Here is a 15,787-nt window from a genome sequence, read left to right as displayed (position 1 = left end):
CTACTGTAGCTGCCGAGCCAGTGGCTTCCAATGCGGATGCTGTTGAAAACACTCTTCACGAGGAAGAAGGTATTCTTACATTAGCTGTTGAAGTTGGGCATTTTAGTAATTACTATATCATATTTGGAATCATTTTCGGAGTAAATGTCATTTTCGTCCAGTGGTTTGGCCAGTTTTGCGACTTCCGTCCAAAAAAGACGAGTTAACAAAAAAGACGGAAATACCCCTGACTTAACAGAGAAAAATAGACGAGTTAATGATCCGGATGAAAATGGCGATTGAGGTATATCAAGGGTCTTCCAATGAATGCTACACATGCATTGTTAGAAGAGGAATTCAAGAAGTTTGGACCTATCAAGCCCAATGGTATTCAAATTCGAAACAACAGGGTATGTTTCGACGCACTTGTCATTTGTTTTTCACTATTTTTTATACACCCCCGATACTCATATAGCAGCAACAGGGATTCTATTTTGGTTTCGTTGAATTTGAGGTGCCAGATGCGGTTCAAAAGGCGATTGAGGTATGTGCAAGTTAACAACATGATTTTGTTTATTTAGTTGAATGTGACATTGTATTGTTTAATGTTCAGGCTTCACCGATCACGATCAATGGAAAAAATGCTGTTGTTGAAGAGAAGCGATCTACAATCTCTAAAGGTGTTGCTCTGAATATGCAAAAGCACAATAAGATTAACCTATATAATATTTTAACTATGAAATTTCAGCCGTGGAGTATAGCTGGAAGTATTACCCTTTTCAAATACCAAATGGTTTAGTTAGAATCCAACTTCAAGTTATAATCCAAAGACTTTTTTGATATTCTTAATAAGTCTTTAGTTAGAATAATATCTTTTTTGAGTTAATTACACAAATGGGTCCTGTGGTTTATACATAATTTCGCCTTTGGGTACTAACTTATTTTTTTAACAGGTTTAGGTTCTATGGTTTCAATTTTGTAACACCTTTGGGTACTAACACCAAAATTAGTTAATTAATGACTAAAATACCCTTGCATTTTTTTAAATTTATTAATGTAACAAATTTAGGTACTAACATCTAATTTTATTTTCTTTAAATCAATTTTACAAAATCTAATTATTTATTTTATTTTCATATTTTTATTATATCTCTTAATTAACATAAAGTCTATTTTTTTATTTTCATATTTTTATTAAATTTCTTATTTAACATAAAATCTACTTGTTACACCAGTATTTTTTAAATATATTTTTTTAAATAAAATCTACTAGCTATATAGTTTTATGTAAATTAAATTTTTTACTAGTTTTTTAAAAATGTAAACCTTACTCGTTTTGAATTTTGGATATATATGATTGATAATAATAATAAGAATAATAATAAATATCTTTCATGTAAAAAAATTAAGCCATTTTTAATTCGTTTTTTATTCATTTACATTTTACTATTTTAGAAAGATATTTAATTTACATAAAATCTACTAGCTGCACCAGTAAAATCTACTAGCTATATTGTTTTATGTAAATTAAAAATCTATTTTACAAAAAAAACGAGTTAAAAAAAGGCTTAAATTTTTTTAGTTTTATCTAAAATACCTAGCTATATAGTTTTATGTAAATTAAATATCTTTCTAAAATAGTAGAATGTAAATGAACAAAAAAACGAGTTAAAAAAAGGCTTAAATTTTTTTACATTAAAGATATTTATTATTATCAATCATTTCAATCCCAAAATTGAAAACGAAAATTTAATTTACATAAAACTATATAGCTAGTAGATTTTATTTAAAAAATCTATTTAAAAAAATACTGGTGTAACAAGTAGATTTTATGTTAAATAAGAAATTTAATAAAAATATGAAAATAAAAAAAACAAATAGAGTTTATGTTAATTAAGAGATATAATAAAATAATGAAAATAAAAAAATAAATAGATTTTATAAAATTGATTTAAACTTAAATAAAATTAGATGTTAGTACCCAAATGTGTTACATTGATAAACTTAAAAAAATGCAAGGGTATTTTAGTCATTAATTAACTAATTTTGGTGTTAGTACCCAAATGTGTTACAAAATTGAAACCATAGAACCTAAGCATGTTAAAAAAATAAGTTAGTACCCAAAGGCGAAATTACGTATAAACCACAGGACCCATTTGTGTAATTAACTCTTTAATATATCTCAACTTTTTCAAAAACCAAGTAATGTCAGGATATTTTGTTTGACTTTTGTCCTTTTTGTTTTTTTTACTACTTACCGTGTACTGCTTTACATCTACAGCTGTAAAGAACAGAGTTTACTGTTGTCTCTTGCTTGCTTCAGTCTCTATAAGTACTTCATCAAGCTCAACACTCTACAAACCCTCAACTACACTCAACTGACTTACTGCTTTTACATCTACTGTTGTCTGAAAGAGAGCATGCTTGCTTTAGTCTCTACAAATACTTCATCAAGCTCAACACTCTACAAACACTCAACTGAGACGAATTAAACTTTCAAATTGTAAGTTTATCTCAGTTGAACTAAATCCTACGTTGTTTCTATTTTACTTCAATTTAAAGGGTTAAATCTTCAAAACATCAACCTAATAACTTCTATTTTACTTCGATTTCAGAATATATTGACTCTTTGCATCTGGATCTTGCGTTGTTTCTCGGCTCTCACATCAAGGTTTCACATTTGTTGTCGTCTGTAACAAAATTCTGCCTCTTGCATTGTTGTAAGTTCTTCTAAATTTCTTGGCTTTTTTTGTAACTTTTAACTGTGGCTTTTAACTTTAGAAGGTTGTAAATGTTGAAATAACTGTGGTTTTTGGATCTGTATTGTTTAACTGCCTCTTTGTTTTTTTTAATTAATTAGTTTTGGTTGTTGAATCCAGATGTATTGTTTAACTGCCTCTTTGTTTTTTATTTAATTGAAAGGGTTAAAATCCTGTCAAAATTTTATCGGTTAAAGGTTCATTGTTTTATCGGTTAAAATCCTGCCTCTTTGCATATATCCCCTTATTTAACTAAACCTGCTCTAAAGTCACTAAACACAAATAAGAAGTCCAAGCTGGGCATCACATGGCACCACAGATTCCCCCTTTCAAAAGAAATTACAACACTTATTATATCTTTTTGGGAAAATATCACAGAAATGTAATCAAGTTTGTGAACTGTTTTAATTAAATCATTCAAACTTTTTTTGTCTCTCTAAAATAACTAAACTATTATTTAGTGTTTTAATAATGTGTAATTACCAGGTCATCAGGTTACCACTTTTTTCTCTAAATTTTTATTTTCTTTTTTCTGCTTATTTGGGTATTATTTAGGGTAGATGGACTTTATAAAAACAAAATATATCTAAGCCTACCTTCAATCATGTACGTCTAATCCATTTGATTTTGTGATTGTTTGAAAATCGAGATCACGGAAAAGGTTTTTCCGATTTCCATTTTAGTTTCACTTTGTGATTTCAATCATGATACCATGAAACTGTAGAAGAAACTTTGTTTCACTCTTGTTTTCCGATTTCTAATGAGGTGAGTATTGATTCTCATCTAGGTTTTGTTGAGTTTTTGGAAAGAAAATGTGGTTTTTATTTTGTGGATTTGATTTGCTTGGATCCGATCACTGTGACTTCTTAAATATGGTTTCTTCCGGTTTATGGTTTATGTTCTGAACATCATCTTTGCAATATATAAGAAATCATCGCTGAATCACATATGTTTATGATTTAAAAAACAGAAAATGTGATTTTTTTTTTGGAACCAATGATCCATTTTGGTACTATATCGAAATCACTGCAACATTTAGGAACCACATGAAATTTCATTTTATGATTTAAAAAATAAGAAAAAAAATTTGTTTAAAACTTATAATGGCTTATCTTATAAATTATTTAGAATAAAAATGCAATTTTTTAATTGAAAAATCTATGTCATTATTTATTTTTTCCACATCATATTAAAGAATAAAAAAAATTAAAGATACCTGACACATCATCATTGGTAACCTAATAATTACATAGTATTAGAACACCAAATGAAACTTCAGTGACTTTAGAGAGACAAAAAAAGTTCCAGTGACTTAATTAGAACACTTGACAAACTTGATTACATTTCTATAAAGTTACCCCTATCTTTTTAAATATATAATATGCAAAGTTTAATCTAACATCCAACTTTATAAAAGTGTCTCACTAAGATTATTTATATATGTATATGAAAAGTTAACAACTTAGAATTAAGAAAACAGGAAACGCAACACTGTACTATAAATAAATTTAATTGTAAAATGTTGGTAATATAATACAATTGGTGGGGTGTTATGTAACTATATATGTGCATCAATATTTAAGTGTGTATACAACGTAACAATTAGAATATTTTTTACACAAGAATAAATATAGACATTCCTCTAATACCTTCAAATTTTCAATAACTAAACTAAATGCATATTTGCACAATGGTAATGTATTCAATTGCATGCATATAGTTATTTCTACAAGATGTGTTTACTGACATTTATAATTCATTATTGTGTGTGGTCATTTTATACTCTTTTAGTTAGGTATGTTAACTTCTGGAGTAACCAATGGGTGGTGGTTCATTGGTAAATGCAAAGCCTTTAAAACACCTAGGTTGGGAAGGGGAAGGTCTTGGGTTTAAATCACACATGTTGGGAAGGTTTAAGGTCTTGGTTTTTTTTTAATTTTTAACTGTGGCTTTTAACTTTAGAAGGTTGTAAATGTTGAAATAACTGTGGTTTTTGGATCTGTATTGTTTAACTGCCTCTTTGTTTTTTTTTATTAATTAGTTTTTGTTGTTGAATCCAGATGTATTGTTTAACTGCCTCTTTGTTTTTTATTTAATTGAAAGGGTTAAAATCCTGTCAAAATTTTATTGGTTAAAGGTTCATTGTTTGATATACCTGTTTCCTAATTGTCTGTTTACATTTGTTTATTTGTCAACTAGGAAAAAAATGTGGTTTTACATACTAAAAAAATTGTACAAACATTTCCGTTCATTAATATAACAGGATCTTTTTCAACTATTTGATACCAATAAATTAAAATTTTATTTCTTTATTTTTAATTAAATGTATTTTTGGACTATTAAACTAAAAAATTATGCCGTAATTTTTTTACAATAACTTATATTATAGGGTGATTTGCATATATCCCCCTTTAAATCTTTTTTATTGCATATTTACCCAACTCATAAATAATATTGCATATATCCCCTTATTTAATGAAAAAAATTGCAAATTTACCCATTGTGATTTATTTTCTTAAAAATGTATTATTGATTGACTCTTTTACCCTTAATTCTATTAATACCTTTAAAAGTTTTCTATATTTTAATATTTATCTATTTTTAACTTTTTTTTGTTATTTTTTTTACCAAATTGTGTTTTTTAACGGTGGGCTAATTAGATTTTTTTTGGTCTTTTTCTTATCTTGCATTTTTACTAGGTTTCTCTTTTAGTTTTTTGTTCATTATATAAAGACATGAAATATTTTAAATTATTGCAAACTGTGATAAAATCTAAACTAAACTTAAGACCACAACAGTGTTCTTCCCCGTATTCATCCAGTATCAAAACTCAAAGCCCAGAATAAAAACACCTTCTTTGATCTTCATTTTTTAAACCCATTCCAAGAGCACCACACATCAACCAAGCAATCCCAACATTTGCCGAAAAATAAGAAAAAATAATACCTAGAAAATGTCAACTGTTACCCAATATAACCATGCCATTACCAATCAGCAATCAGCATAATAGAATAAACAAAAGGTCATTCTAAGACCCAACAATCTGTTTCAAATAGTATCACAAAGAGCGTTAACTGTTAGTATCAAAAGGTCATTCTCAACTGTTAGCAAAATCGCGGAATCGAAAAGGACTACTAACGAGGAACAGTTGTCTGATGGCAGTCATCTAAAACCAAATAAACCGATTGAACCTGAAATCATAAACGCCGATAGAGAGAATAGAGGACTAATGAAATTAGCACTTGCTTCCATTTCTTTTGGTCAAAAAAATATAAATCCAATAAACATTTGACTTAACTTTGATGTTAAAAATGTTACAATAAATTTTTTTTTTAAGTTTACACAATCCTTGTGTTTCAGTTTACTTTGATGTTAATTTTTAACATGGTAAGAAAATTGATCTTTATATCCAATAAAAATTTTATGTTTAAGTTTACACAATCCTTTTTTTATATTTAATCAAACTATTTTTATTTGCTTTAAAATTGATCTTTATATACAATCAAAATTGTATTTTTCAGTTTATAAATCACTCCAAACAAATATAAATTGAGAGGTATGGGTGGTGGTTATCCAATTCCCATTGAACCACAAGGATCAACAAACCCACCTCTGGTGTCAAACCCACCTCCGGTGTCAAACCCACCTCCGGTGGCAAACCCTCATCCGGTGACCAACCTTGAACACGATGATCCATTTGGTTGGACGGATGAAGAGTTGAATTGGGCGTATGACTATACATTCGCTCAACTACAATTTGGTGGACTACAAATTGAGGATGGGCATCATCGTCCGGTGGCAAACACTCCTATACTGCCTATGCATCCTCCACCTTCAAACCCCCCTTATGTGGAAAACCACAGTCAAACACAAGAACTACCGAGCTGGGCTGAAGGGTACGAAACTGACCCTGGGGCGGTTTACGAACCACCATTGGATGAAGAAAGGGTTTGGGAACCTTAGAACAACTTTTACATTTCCTGTAGTTTTTTTTTCTCGAATTAGTTTGAATCTTAATTATGTAAGTTTTAATTATGTATTACTTTAAATTTAAATTTGTTGTTGTTTAATTTTAATCATGTTTTAGTTTAAATTTAAGTTTCTGGAGTTTTTATTTTTTTAGTTAACTAACATTAAACACTTAATAGGATATGTCTGATCATTTTTCCGTTGAAGAATTTTCATCATTGACAAATGATAGCGCATGGTATAATATAATCTTTGTTAAGGTGGAGTTTATTTGGCATGACGTCGATGAAAAGAGATTAGTGGTTATTTTTCTTGATCAACACGTAAGAACATTATTTTAATTTACTTTGTGTTATACGAGTAAGCGTTTTTCCACCACTAAATTTCTTTTCTTTTTAGAGACAAAAAATTGTTGCGTTCGTACCACAACATTTGATACACATATATAATGACGCGGCATTGATGGGTGGTTTTTTTTCCTTAAATCATTTCCAAATTGAGAATCTCAAATATCATGAGTACCCAAAGTACCAGAATTACGTGTTAGTTTGGTCCGAGAAAAAAATTGTCATCAACGAATATACAAAGCTTTCTTCACTTATGCTTACGATTCCAAGGGGTGCTTCTTTATATCCATTGGTCCCTTCCATTATAGAATTGAAGCATGACAGGAGACCTCAAAAAATTATTGTTGGTACATATCCGACACTTTATCTATATTTTTTTATTAAATATATAAAAGTTTATATATGTATGTATAATATAGTGTATACGATTTGGCTGATTTTGTTATAGATGTGGTTGGGAGAATAATAGAAGGCAAAAGTGATCGATGTTGTTTTGAACTTTCTCTTCGAGATAAGACGTAAGTTATTATTTATTATTAACATATTACAAACATAATATTTACATTATATGTAAGAAAATATTATTATTAGCAGAACTTTAATCCAAAATCGTAATATACAGTGGTCACACAATACAAATGTTTTTGTCCGCCCTGAAGCCTTCCGATGTTATACATACCATTCGAGCCGTGCAACAAAAGTCTATCATATATGTATCGCGTGTCAAGTTGGTTCATCTACCAGATAGTATGTTATGCTTTACACATGAACATTCTAAAAATTAGTTAGATTTAATGGCTCATGTAATTTAATAAAAGTTATATTTTATTTGTTATTTCAGTTAATATTTTGAAGTCTACGGAGTTGAGTACGATTACGTACGAACCAGATATGGTCGAGGCACGGGATATTTAAATTATGGATCGTTATCCAAGTTTGTGTTTAAGTTAGAAACATTTGGTGTTGTTATATGTTTAGTTGTTGAATATTAAAGTCTCTCTTGATGTTTCGTGTTTTGCTTTTTTTCCCCTCATATTGAAGTAATTGTAGAAGTATATTTTACTTTGTCTAATCTTATAATATGATATTACAAGTATGTTATATTACTTGCTTTACAAGTAATGGTTACACCTATTTTTCACCAAACTATAATCTTCTTAGATTGGACAACTAAATAATCATTATCTGTGTTAAACGAAGGTATAACCATGGCTGACCTTCCTGTTCATACAATTGTGTTTGAGATATTAACGAGGGTGCCAGCGAAGGATGTAGGTCGTTCTAAGAGTGTATGTAAGCAATGGTACGCGTTACTGTCAACACAAGATTTCGTAAGGATACATTGTTCTCGCTCATTAGTTTCATCTAACCAGAGAGTTCTACTAATTGACGACCTAACATGCTCTGTTCATCCGATCATCTTTCAATCCAATGACTATGGGCCAAGCTCCATAGTTACATTTCCATTCCATCACCATAATAATGATGTCTCAATACTTTCACATTTGAACGGATTGTTGTGTGTTTGCTTGAATCATACATACGAGCTGCTTCTTTGGAATCCAACAACTACTGCTTTCAAGCATTTGTCAACCCCTGATTCTCATGGATTCTATATAAATAACCTTGATGCCATTGGTTTGTACGTTGACGCTGACGATGATTACAAGGTCTTGCATATAAAGCGTAGGAGTGGTGTACTTGGTGTCTATGTTTATTCTAGGGAAGTAGACTCTTGGAGAAATATTCCTTTCATAACAAGACAAGAGTACCTAAGCCCTCATTTCAATTGGTCAGCTGGCACATTTTGTGGTGGTACTCTATATTTCACTGTTTGCGAATGTTGGATTGGAGGTACGAATGTGGTGATTTGTTTTGATGTTAATTCGGAGCAGTTCAAGGAGATAAGCTTTCCACCCGTTCCTTCTACAGGAATGGTTCAAGGTGTTTTAGTGAATGTAAAAAATGAGCTTCACATGTTTGCTAGCACTGGCATGTTTGAGATGACAATTGACCTATGGACGCTACAAGGGGATTACTGGATTAAGGTCTTATCATGTCCTCCGATCCCCCCGATATCATTATCATTGTGGTGCGATATAACACATTATGTGACAAATGGTAATTGGTTTGTGATGACTAAATTAGGGAAGTTGTTTACAATTGAAATGGATATGAAGCCCTTCGAATGTTTTTATCCCGTTACTTGGTTTCGAGGTTTTAAGGGTGCGGTGTTTGTGGAGACCATTGTTTCACCAAGTATTTAGTTTGGCTTTCACTTAATGTTATCATTATGTATGTCAATATTTTAAGGATTTGTGTTTTTTTTTCTCTAAGTCATGATATTCGGCTTAAGTCATGTATTTTAATGTTATCATTATGTATTTCAATGTTATCATTCAGTTTGTTTTTCTCTAAGTCATGTGTTTGAATGTTGTAATGATTTGAGAATTTCATCATCTATGATAACACTCTTTTATTTAATTTGCAAGGTATTTGTCACTTTGTCAATTTACAATGACTAATGGACAACCAAACCATCGTAATCATGCTTCTAGCTCGAGCGGATCTACTAAAGCTGAAAAACGAAAAGAGTGTCACAAAAGATACTATGTTGCACGCAAAGAAAATAACAAAGTATCTAAATTTGGGAGTGGTGATGCCTCCCAAAGTGCTTCATCAATATCTTTAATGAGTAATAGGTCAACAGAAAGGACGCCGTTAAGAAGTTTACAAACTAATATTACTCAATTTACACAAACAACAAATGAGAACGCCTCAAGTGTTTCTACTATAAAACGCCAGGAGTACAATAAAGGATGTTCTAATACACGAAACGATAATGGAATGCGTATTTCAAATGGCAGTCAAGTCAACCAAACCCCGATAGATGATGTTACGCCGACAACCACATTCCCATCTGTAATTGACGTAGTCAGGCATAGAACATCACGAGGTTTCTATTTATTTAACAATGATTTCTTTTTTTTCGAACTCGACATCTTTTACAACCTTCATTATTTAATACACCAATTTTTTAGGTATTCGAATTCATCCGCGTACTTTATTACCCCAATTTGCTGAAGTAATTGATCAACCTTCCTTCCAAGATGGGAGCGTGCAAGATGATCCTTATAATTTTGTTTACAATGGTGTACCTGGAGAGCATCGTGTTTTAAAGGAACGAGGTGCATGTCCTAATTGTGGAGCAAAACGATTTCAGTATGAATTTGATACCTTTTGTTGTATGAGTGGGAAAACTGTGTTAGCAAACTTAGAAATTCCAGAGGAATTGTACCGACTTTTCACGTCTCAAGATGAAATTGGAGATATGTTTAGGCAAAACATCCGTGCTTATAACACCAATTTTTCTTTTGCCTCAATGGGTGTGACATTGGATGATACATTGAACAATATGAGAGACGGTGTATATACTTTTCGTGCACATAAAGGAATATATCACAGAATCGACCAATTAGTTCCGAGGGATGGGACCCCTAGGTACTTGCAGTTGTATTTTTACGATCCTGATACTGAGTTGGATCACAGACTCCGATGGCCAAATCTTGATCGGCGTATTACTCAGATTTTAAGACGTGTTCTTTCTACAAACCCATATGTCGATACATTTAGAAGATTTGCGGAACTAGGACCTCTGGACAACTATAGAGTCACTTTGAATACTTCGGTTGAACTTGACCAAAGGGTGTACAACCGACCAACGACATCGGAGGTATATATAATATTATATTAATTGCAATTATTTAATTGTATTGCTTATTTTACTTACTTATAGTTCACAATTATATAGGTTGCTGGTATTTGGGTTGAAGGTAATGACAATATCACTTCGTATAAACGAAGTATTGTTGTGTACGGTAGGTCTGAATATAGTCAAACTATTCAGCCGTACTTCAGCTGTTACGATCCATTGTCGTATCCTCTATTTTTTCCTAATGGTGAGTCGGGTTGGCATGGTAACATACCACGTCACGGAGTATCAATCAATGAGGTTCGCAACAATGACAACATCGAAGGAGAAATGGAAGGTACCAACAATTTGTTATCCTTTTTTAAGTGAAGATCATAAAAATAGCGTAATGCGTTTTATTTTTATTAACTGTTTGTTTTTAATACATCTTCATCGTTCAGAGGCAAACACACGAAGTGGTAGAACAACCGTGGCTATGCGAGAGTACTACTGTTACAAGTTCCAGATTCGATCTACCGATAATGTGCTTTTGTTCGGTGGTAGGCTGCTACAGCAGTTTGTGGTTGATGTTTACATCAAAATTGAGACGTCACGCTTAGAATTTTGTGAGAGAAACCAGGCTAAGATTCGGGCCGAATTGTACCAAGGTATTGTGGATTGCGTCAATACTGGTGAGGTTCATGCAAACAGAGTCGGGAAAAGAATTGTGTTGCCTGCATCTTTCATCGGGGGGCCTCGCGACATGCGACGTCGGTTTCTAGACGCGATGACGTTAGTTCAAGATGACGGCAAGCCTGATGTATTCCTTACAATGACATGTAATCCTAAGTGACCTGAGATATGTGATAACTTACATGTTGGTCAAACTGCTACAGATCGTCCAGACCTTGTTTCAAGAGTGTTCCGGGCTAAATTAGAAGATCTTAAGGATCAACTCTTCAAGAAACATGTCCTCGGGGAAGTTAAGGCATACGTCTATGTCATTGAATTTCAAAAGCGGGGTTTGCCGCACGCACATTTTCTCCTAATCATGTACCCGCAACACAAGATCAATAACGCGGACCATTATGATAAGGTTGTGTGTGCTGAAATTCCTAACAAACTAACACATTCCAGATTGCATGAGATGGTTGTCAAGCACATGATTCACGGTCCTTGCGGCAATTTACGATCAAGCAGTCCTTGTATGTAGGGTGATCCTAAAATTTGTCGTTTTCACTATCCTAGACAATTTAACGAACAGACGACACAAGGAGAAGATTCGTATCCGTTGTATCGAAGGAGAGACACCGGGATAGAAGTGGACCTACGAGGACAAACACTTGATAATAGATGGGTGGTCCCATATAACCCAAGGCTTTTGATGATGTTTAACTGCCACATGAATGTTGAAGTTTGCTCAAGTATAAAATCTGTGAAATATCTTTTCAAATATGTTTATAAAGGACATGACAAACAGGTTATTCAAGTCGATCAAAGTGAGCCAAGGGTTGTTATTAATGAGATAAAAAGATTTCAAGATGCACGCTACATATCGCCCCCAGAGGCTATGTGGCGCATTTTTTCCTTCTCTCTTTCTCAAATCTTTCCTGTTGTTCTAGCCTTACAACTTCATCTCCCAAATAATCAGACGGTTAGATTTAGAGATGATGAGTTGATGCCTAATATTGTTGATAGGGAAAGGGATAAGAGAACCATGCTAACAGCATTTTTTGAGATAAAATAGAAACGATGAAACAGCAAGGGTACATTTGTATAAAGATTTTCCAAAACACTTTACGTGGAATGGAAGCACACGCCGTTGGAGTCGTCGTTTTGGTAAAAAAAACAAAGAGGTCGTATCGTTTCTGCTAATCCAGCCGAAGGAGAAAGGTACTACTTACGCCTACTTTTGTCAAATGTCAGAGGGCCTACTTCTTTTGAACATCTTTGCACAGTTAATGGTCAACAGTGTGTGACATTTCGGAAAGCAGCTCTTGAGTTAGGCTTAATAGAAGACGATGAATATCTATCACAATGTCTCGAAGAAGCCTCTACGTTTCAGTTTCCCAATGCTCTTAGAAGGTTATTTGCGACCATAATGATTTTTTGCCAACCTGGAGATATTCGAAAGTTATGGAATGACCACTTTGATTCACTGTCTGAAGATCATCGGTTACACTGTCAAAGTATAGAACGAGTTCAAAATATGGTTCTTACCGAAATTAGTGTCTTGGTACAATCCATGGGTAAAAATTTCAATGAGTTCGACCTTCCTAAGATAACAGACGATGTTAACTTACAAGATGCAGGTTATCGTGAGTTACAAGAAGAGTATGGGATTGTTTTGGAACCTGAACACTTGAGTGCCAAAGATTCACTTAATTCGGACCAAAAAAACGTGTTTGATGAGATCATGATGCATGTTGATAATGATCTTCCAGGCGTGTTCTTTATTGATGGTCCAGTTGGAACTCGAAAAACATTTTTGTACATTGCCTTGCTAACTGAAATTCGGTCACGTGGTCTTATTGCCCTCGCAACAGCTTCATCAGGTGCAGCGGCTAATAATATGCCAGGAGGTAGAACGGCTCACTCGAGATTCAAGATTCCTCTTAATCTTGAAAATAATTCAATGTGCAATATCAAAAAACAGAGTGGGGCCGCTAAACTGATTCGGTCTGCCAAAATAATCATATGGGATGAAGCGTCGATGGCTAAACGACAGGCGATAGAGGCAGTCGATCGTACATTCCAAGACATTATAGGTGTTAGTCTCCCATTTGGTGGAAAGATAATGGTTATGGGAGGTGACTTCAGACAAGTGTTGTCGGTTATTAAACGTGGCACTCGAGCACAGATTGTAGACTCCAGCGTACGAATGTCACCTCTTTGGTCTTTGACTAAGAAGATGCGGTTGACCATAAATATGAGAGCGCTAAAAGATCCATGGTTTTCTAAATTTCTTTTAAGAGTCGGCGATGGAACTGAAGAACCAATCGAAGGAAACTATATCCGCATACCCGATGACATGACAATTCAGTGCAACAACAGAGAAAATGCTATAAAAGAATTGATCCATGCCATCTTTCCATCAATTGAAGATAATGTATATTCTTCAGATTATATAATCTCTAGAGCAATATTGTCCACTAAAAATGATAGTGTTGACGAGATTAATAATCAAATGATTGAAATTTTTCAAGGGGAGGAAAAAGTTTATTACAGTTTTGATGAAGCTGAAGACGATCAGCGCAACTTCTATCCGGTCGAGTTCTTAAACTCGCTAAATGCTAGTGGTTTGCCGCCTCAAAAGCTTCGTTTAAAAATTGGATGCCCAATAATATTGTTACGTAATATCGATCCATCACATGGCCTGTGTAATGGCACGCGATTGATATGTAAGGGTTTCATGCGAAATGTTATTGATGCGGAAATTGCAGTCGGTCAACATGCCGGCAAAAGAGTTTTTTTGCCAAGAATCCCTCTAACCCTTTCTGAAGATGACATGTTCCCATTCAAGCTGAAAAGAAAACAATTTCCAATTCGACTTAGCTTTTCCATGACGATTAATAAAGCTCAAGGTCAAACAATTCCGAACGTTGGTATTTATCTTTCGGATTCTGTATTTTCACATGGACAACTTTATGTCGCGTTATCAAGAGGGATTTCAAGACAAAGTACGAAGGTGTTGGTACATCTCGCCAAAGAATTCAAACAAAGCGGAGTTTACACATCAAATGTTGTCTACCAGGAAGTGTTGCGTGATTAATTAATCGCATCCGAATAAAAAAGAAGGTAAGTTAGTAGATTTTGTGCCTTATTTGCTTCCAGAAATTACCTTTTAATTACTATTTTAAACCACCTGTAGGCGTCTAACATTTTTTTATGTGTCGAAATCTGGTACAGTAGAGGAGAAGGTACAAGAAAGTCATAGGCGAACGGATGTATTGGTAAAACAGGAAGAGATACAAGACTCCCCGCATGGTGTTTTTATTGTTTTGTCCAGCTACTTGACTGTTTTGAACTCTTCTTGTTTTTAATTACATCTACTTCCTTGTTTTGTACTATTCTTGTAGAAGATCACCAAATAATCGACAAACTAACAGAAAAACCAGTGCCATTGTATCACGAATAAGAAAACTAACTTAAGTACTATACAATATTTCATGAGACGACGGATAAACTAACGGTAAACAATTATACTATTGTAAATTTCCACTCCCGCCGCATCGCGCGGGTAAGTGACTAGTATATATGTATATATATATGATAAAGTTGAAAATAAACAAACAAAGCTCCTCAAAAGCTTGTTTGAATAAATACTTCATTAAAAATAAAAGTCACAAAAACAAAATGTTTTACGAAAACCAAAGCTTTTTACGCCTTTCGCCCTTTTCAACTAACCACTAACCCAACCACCTACCTTTAGCCCAAGCCTAACCCTTCACCCAAAAAGTCCTCTTGATATTTACAAAGGTATAAAGTTAAAAAGGAGGAGGATTGATTGCTTGGCAAGCTTATGGTAGAAATAAGTTCCATGCCGCTCTCGAGTGATTCACTAAAAATACACCTTCGGCCGAGTGTGAGTGATTTCCCCCATGAGGTATGTGAACTTGTATATAAATGGAATTTTAAAAAGGTATGTTATGCCTTAATAAATAATTTATCTTATGAAACGTTTTTAATAAATCATGACGAATAGGATTGTATCAAGTGCATGATTTCAAAAAGCATCATTCATGTTTTCAAAAACCTTATACATAATTTCAAAATTCATCTCGCATGATTTTAAAACATTTTTTATAAGTATACCTACCTAATACGCCTACTTTATGATTTCAAAAGTATTATATATAAGGTTTCCACAAAAAACATTGAACACATTTTAGAACCTCATGCATAGTTTTCAAAAATATTTTCTTCATACATTGACTTAACCTTCAAAATCCGCTTCATATGTCGCCTTGGCATATCTAGCATCTCAACTTCATAAGCATTTTTTTTTACTTCATGTTTTGACTTAAGCACATCTAGTGCAA

At 33.1% G+C, this 15,787-nt stretch overlaps 3 protein-coding genes across 4 annotated transcripts; all 3 read left to right on the top strand.

The window, feature by feature from the left end:
* The first annotated feature begins 263 nt into the window (after positions 1-263).
* Positions 264-2,667, top strand: LOC110897028 (nuclear transport factor 2-like). 2 transcript variants are annotated; one of them, XM_022143971.2, is made up of 5 exons: positions 264-389; positions 464-523; positions 593-659; positions 2,261-2,482; positions 2,595-2,667. In XM_022143971.2, the coding sequence occupies exons 1-4, from the start codon at positions 303-305 to the stop codon at positions 2,359-2,361; spliced, it is 315 nt and encodes a 104-aa protein (XP_021999663.1). In that variant the 5' UTR covers positions 264-302; the 3' UTR covers positions 2,362-2,482; positions 2,595-2,667. The 2 variants fall into 2 exon arrangements, with proteins under 2 accessions (XP_021999663.1, XP_021999664.1); XM_022143972.2 differs by lacking the exon at positions 2,595-2,667 and having other exon boundaries at positions 2,303-2,376.
* Positions 2,668-8,262: 5,595 nt separating this feature from the next.
* On the top strand, positions 8,263-9,321 carry LOC110893352 (putative F-box only protein 15). The gene has a single exon (XM_022140462.1). The coding sequence runs from the start codon at positions 8,263-8,265 to the stop codon at positions 9,319-9,321; it is 1,059 nt and encodes a 352-aa protein (XP_021996154.1).
* Positions 9,322-12,497: 3,176 nt separating this feature from the next.
* Positions 12,498-14,517, top strand: LOC110893351 (ATP-dependent DNA helicase PIF1-like). The gene is made up of 2 exons (XM_022140461.1): positions 12,498-12,584; positions 12,718-14,517. Exons 1-2 carry the CDS (start codon positions 12,498-12,500, stop codon positions 14,515-14,517), a joined length of 1,887 nt encoding a protein of 628 aa, XP_021996153.1.
* The last annotated feature ends 1,270 nt before the right edge of the window (positions 14,518-15,787 follow it).

This window comes from Helianthus annuus, chromosome 12, assembly GCF_002127325.2.
Source record: "Helianthus annuus cultivar XRQ/B chromosome 12, HanXRQr2.0-SUNRISE, whole genome shotgun sequence".
Classification (NCBI taxonomy): domain Eukaryota; kingdom Viridiplantae; phylum Streptophyta; class Magnoliopsida; order Asterales; family Asteraceae; genus Helianthus; species Helianthus annuus.
This window is presented reverse-complemented; position numbering and strand designations above follow the sequence as displayed.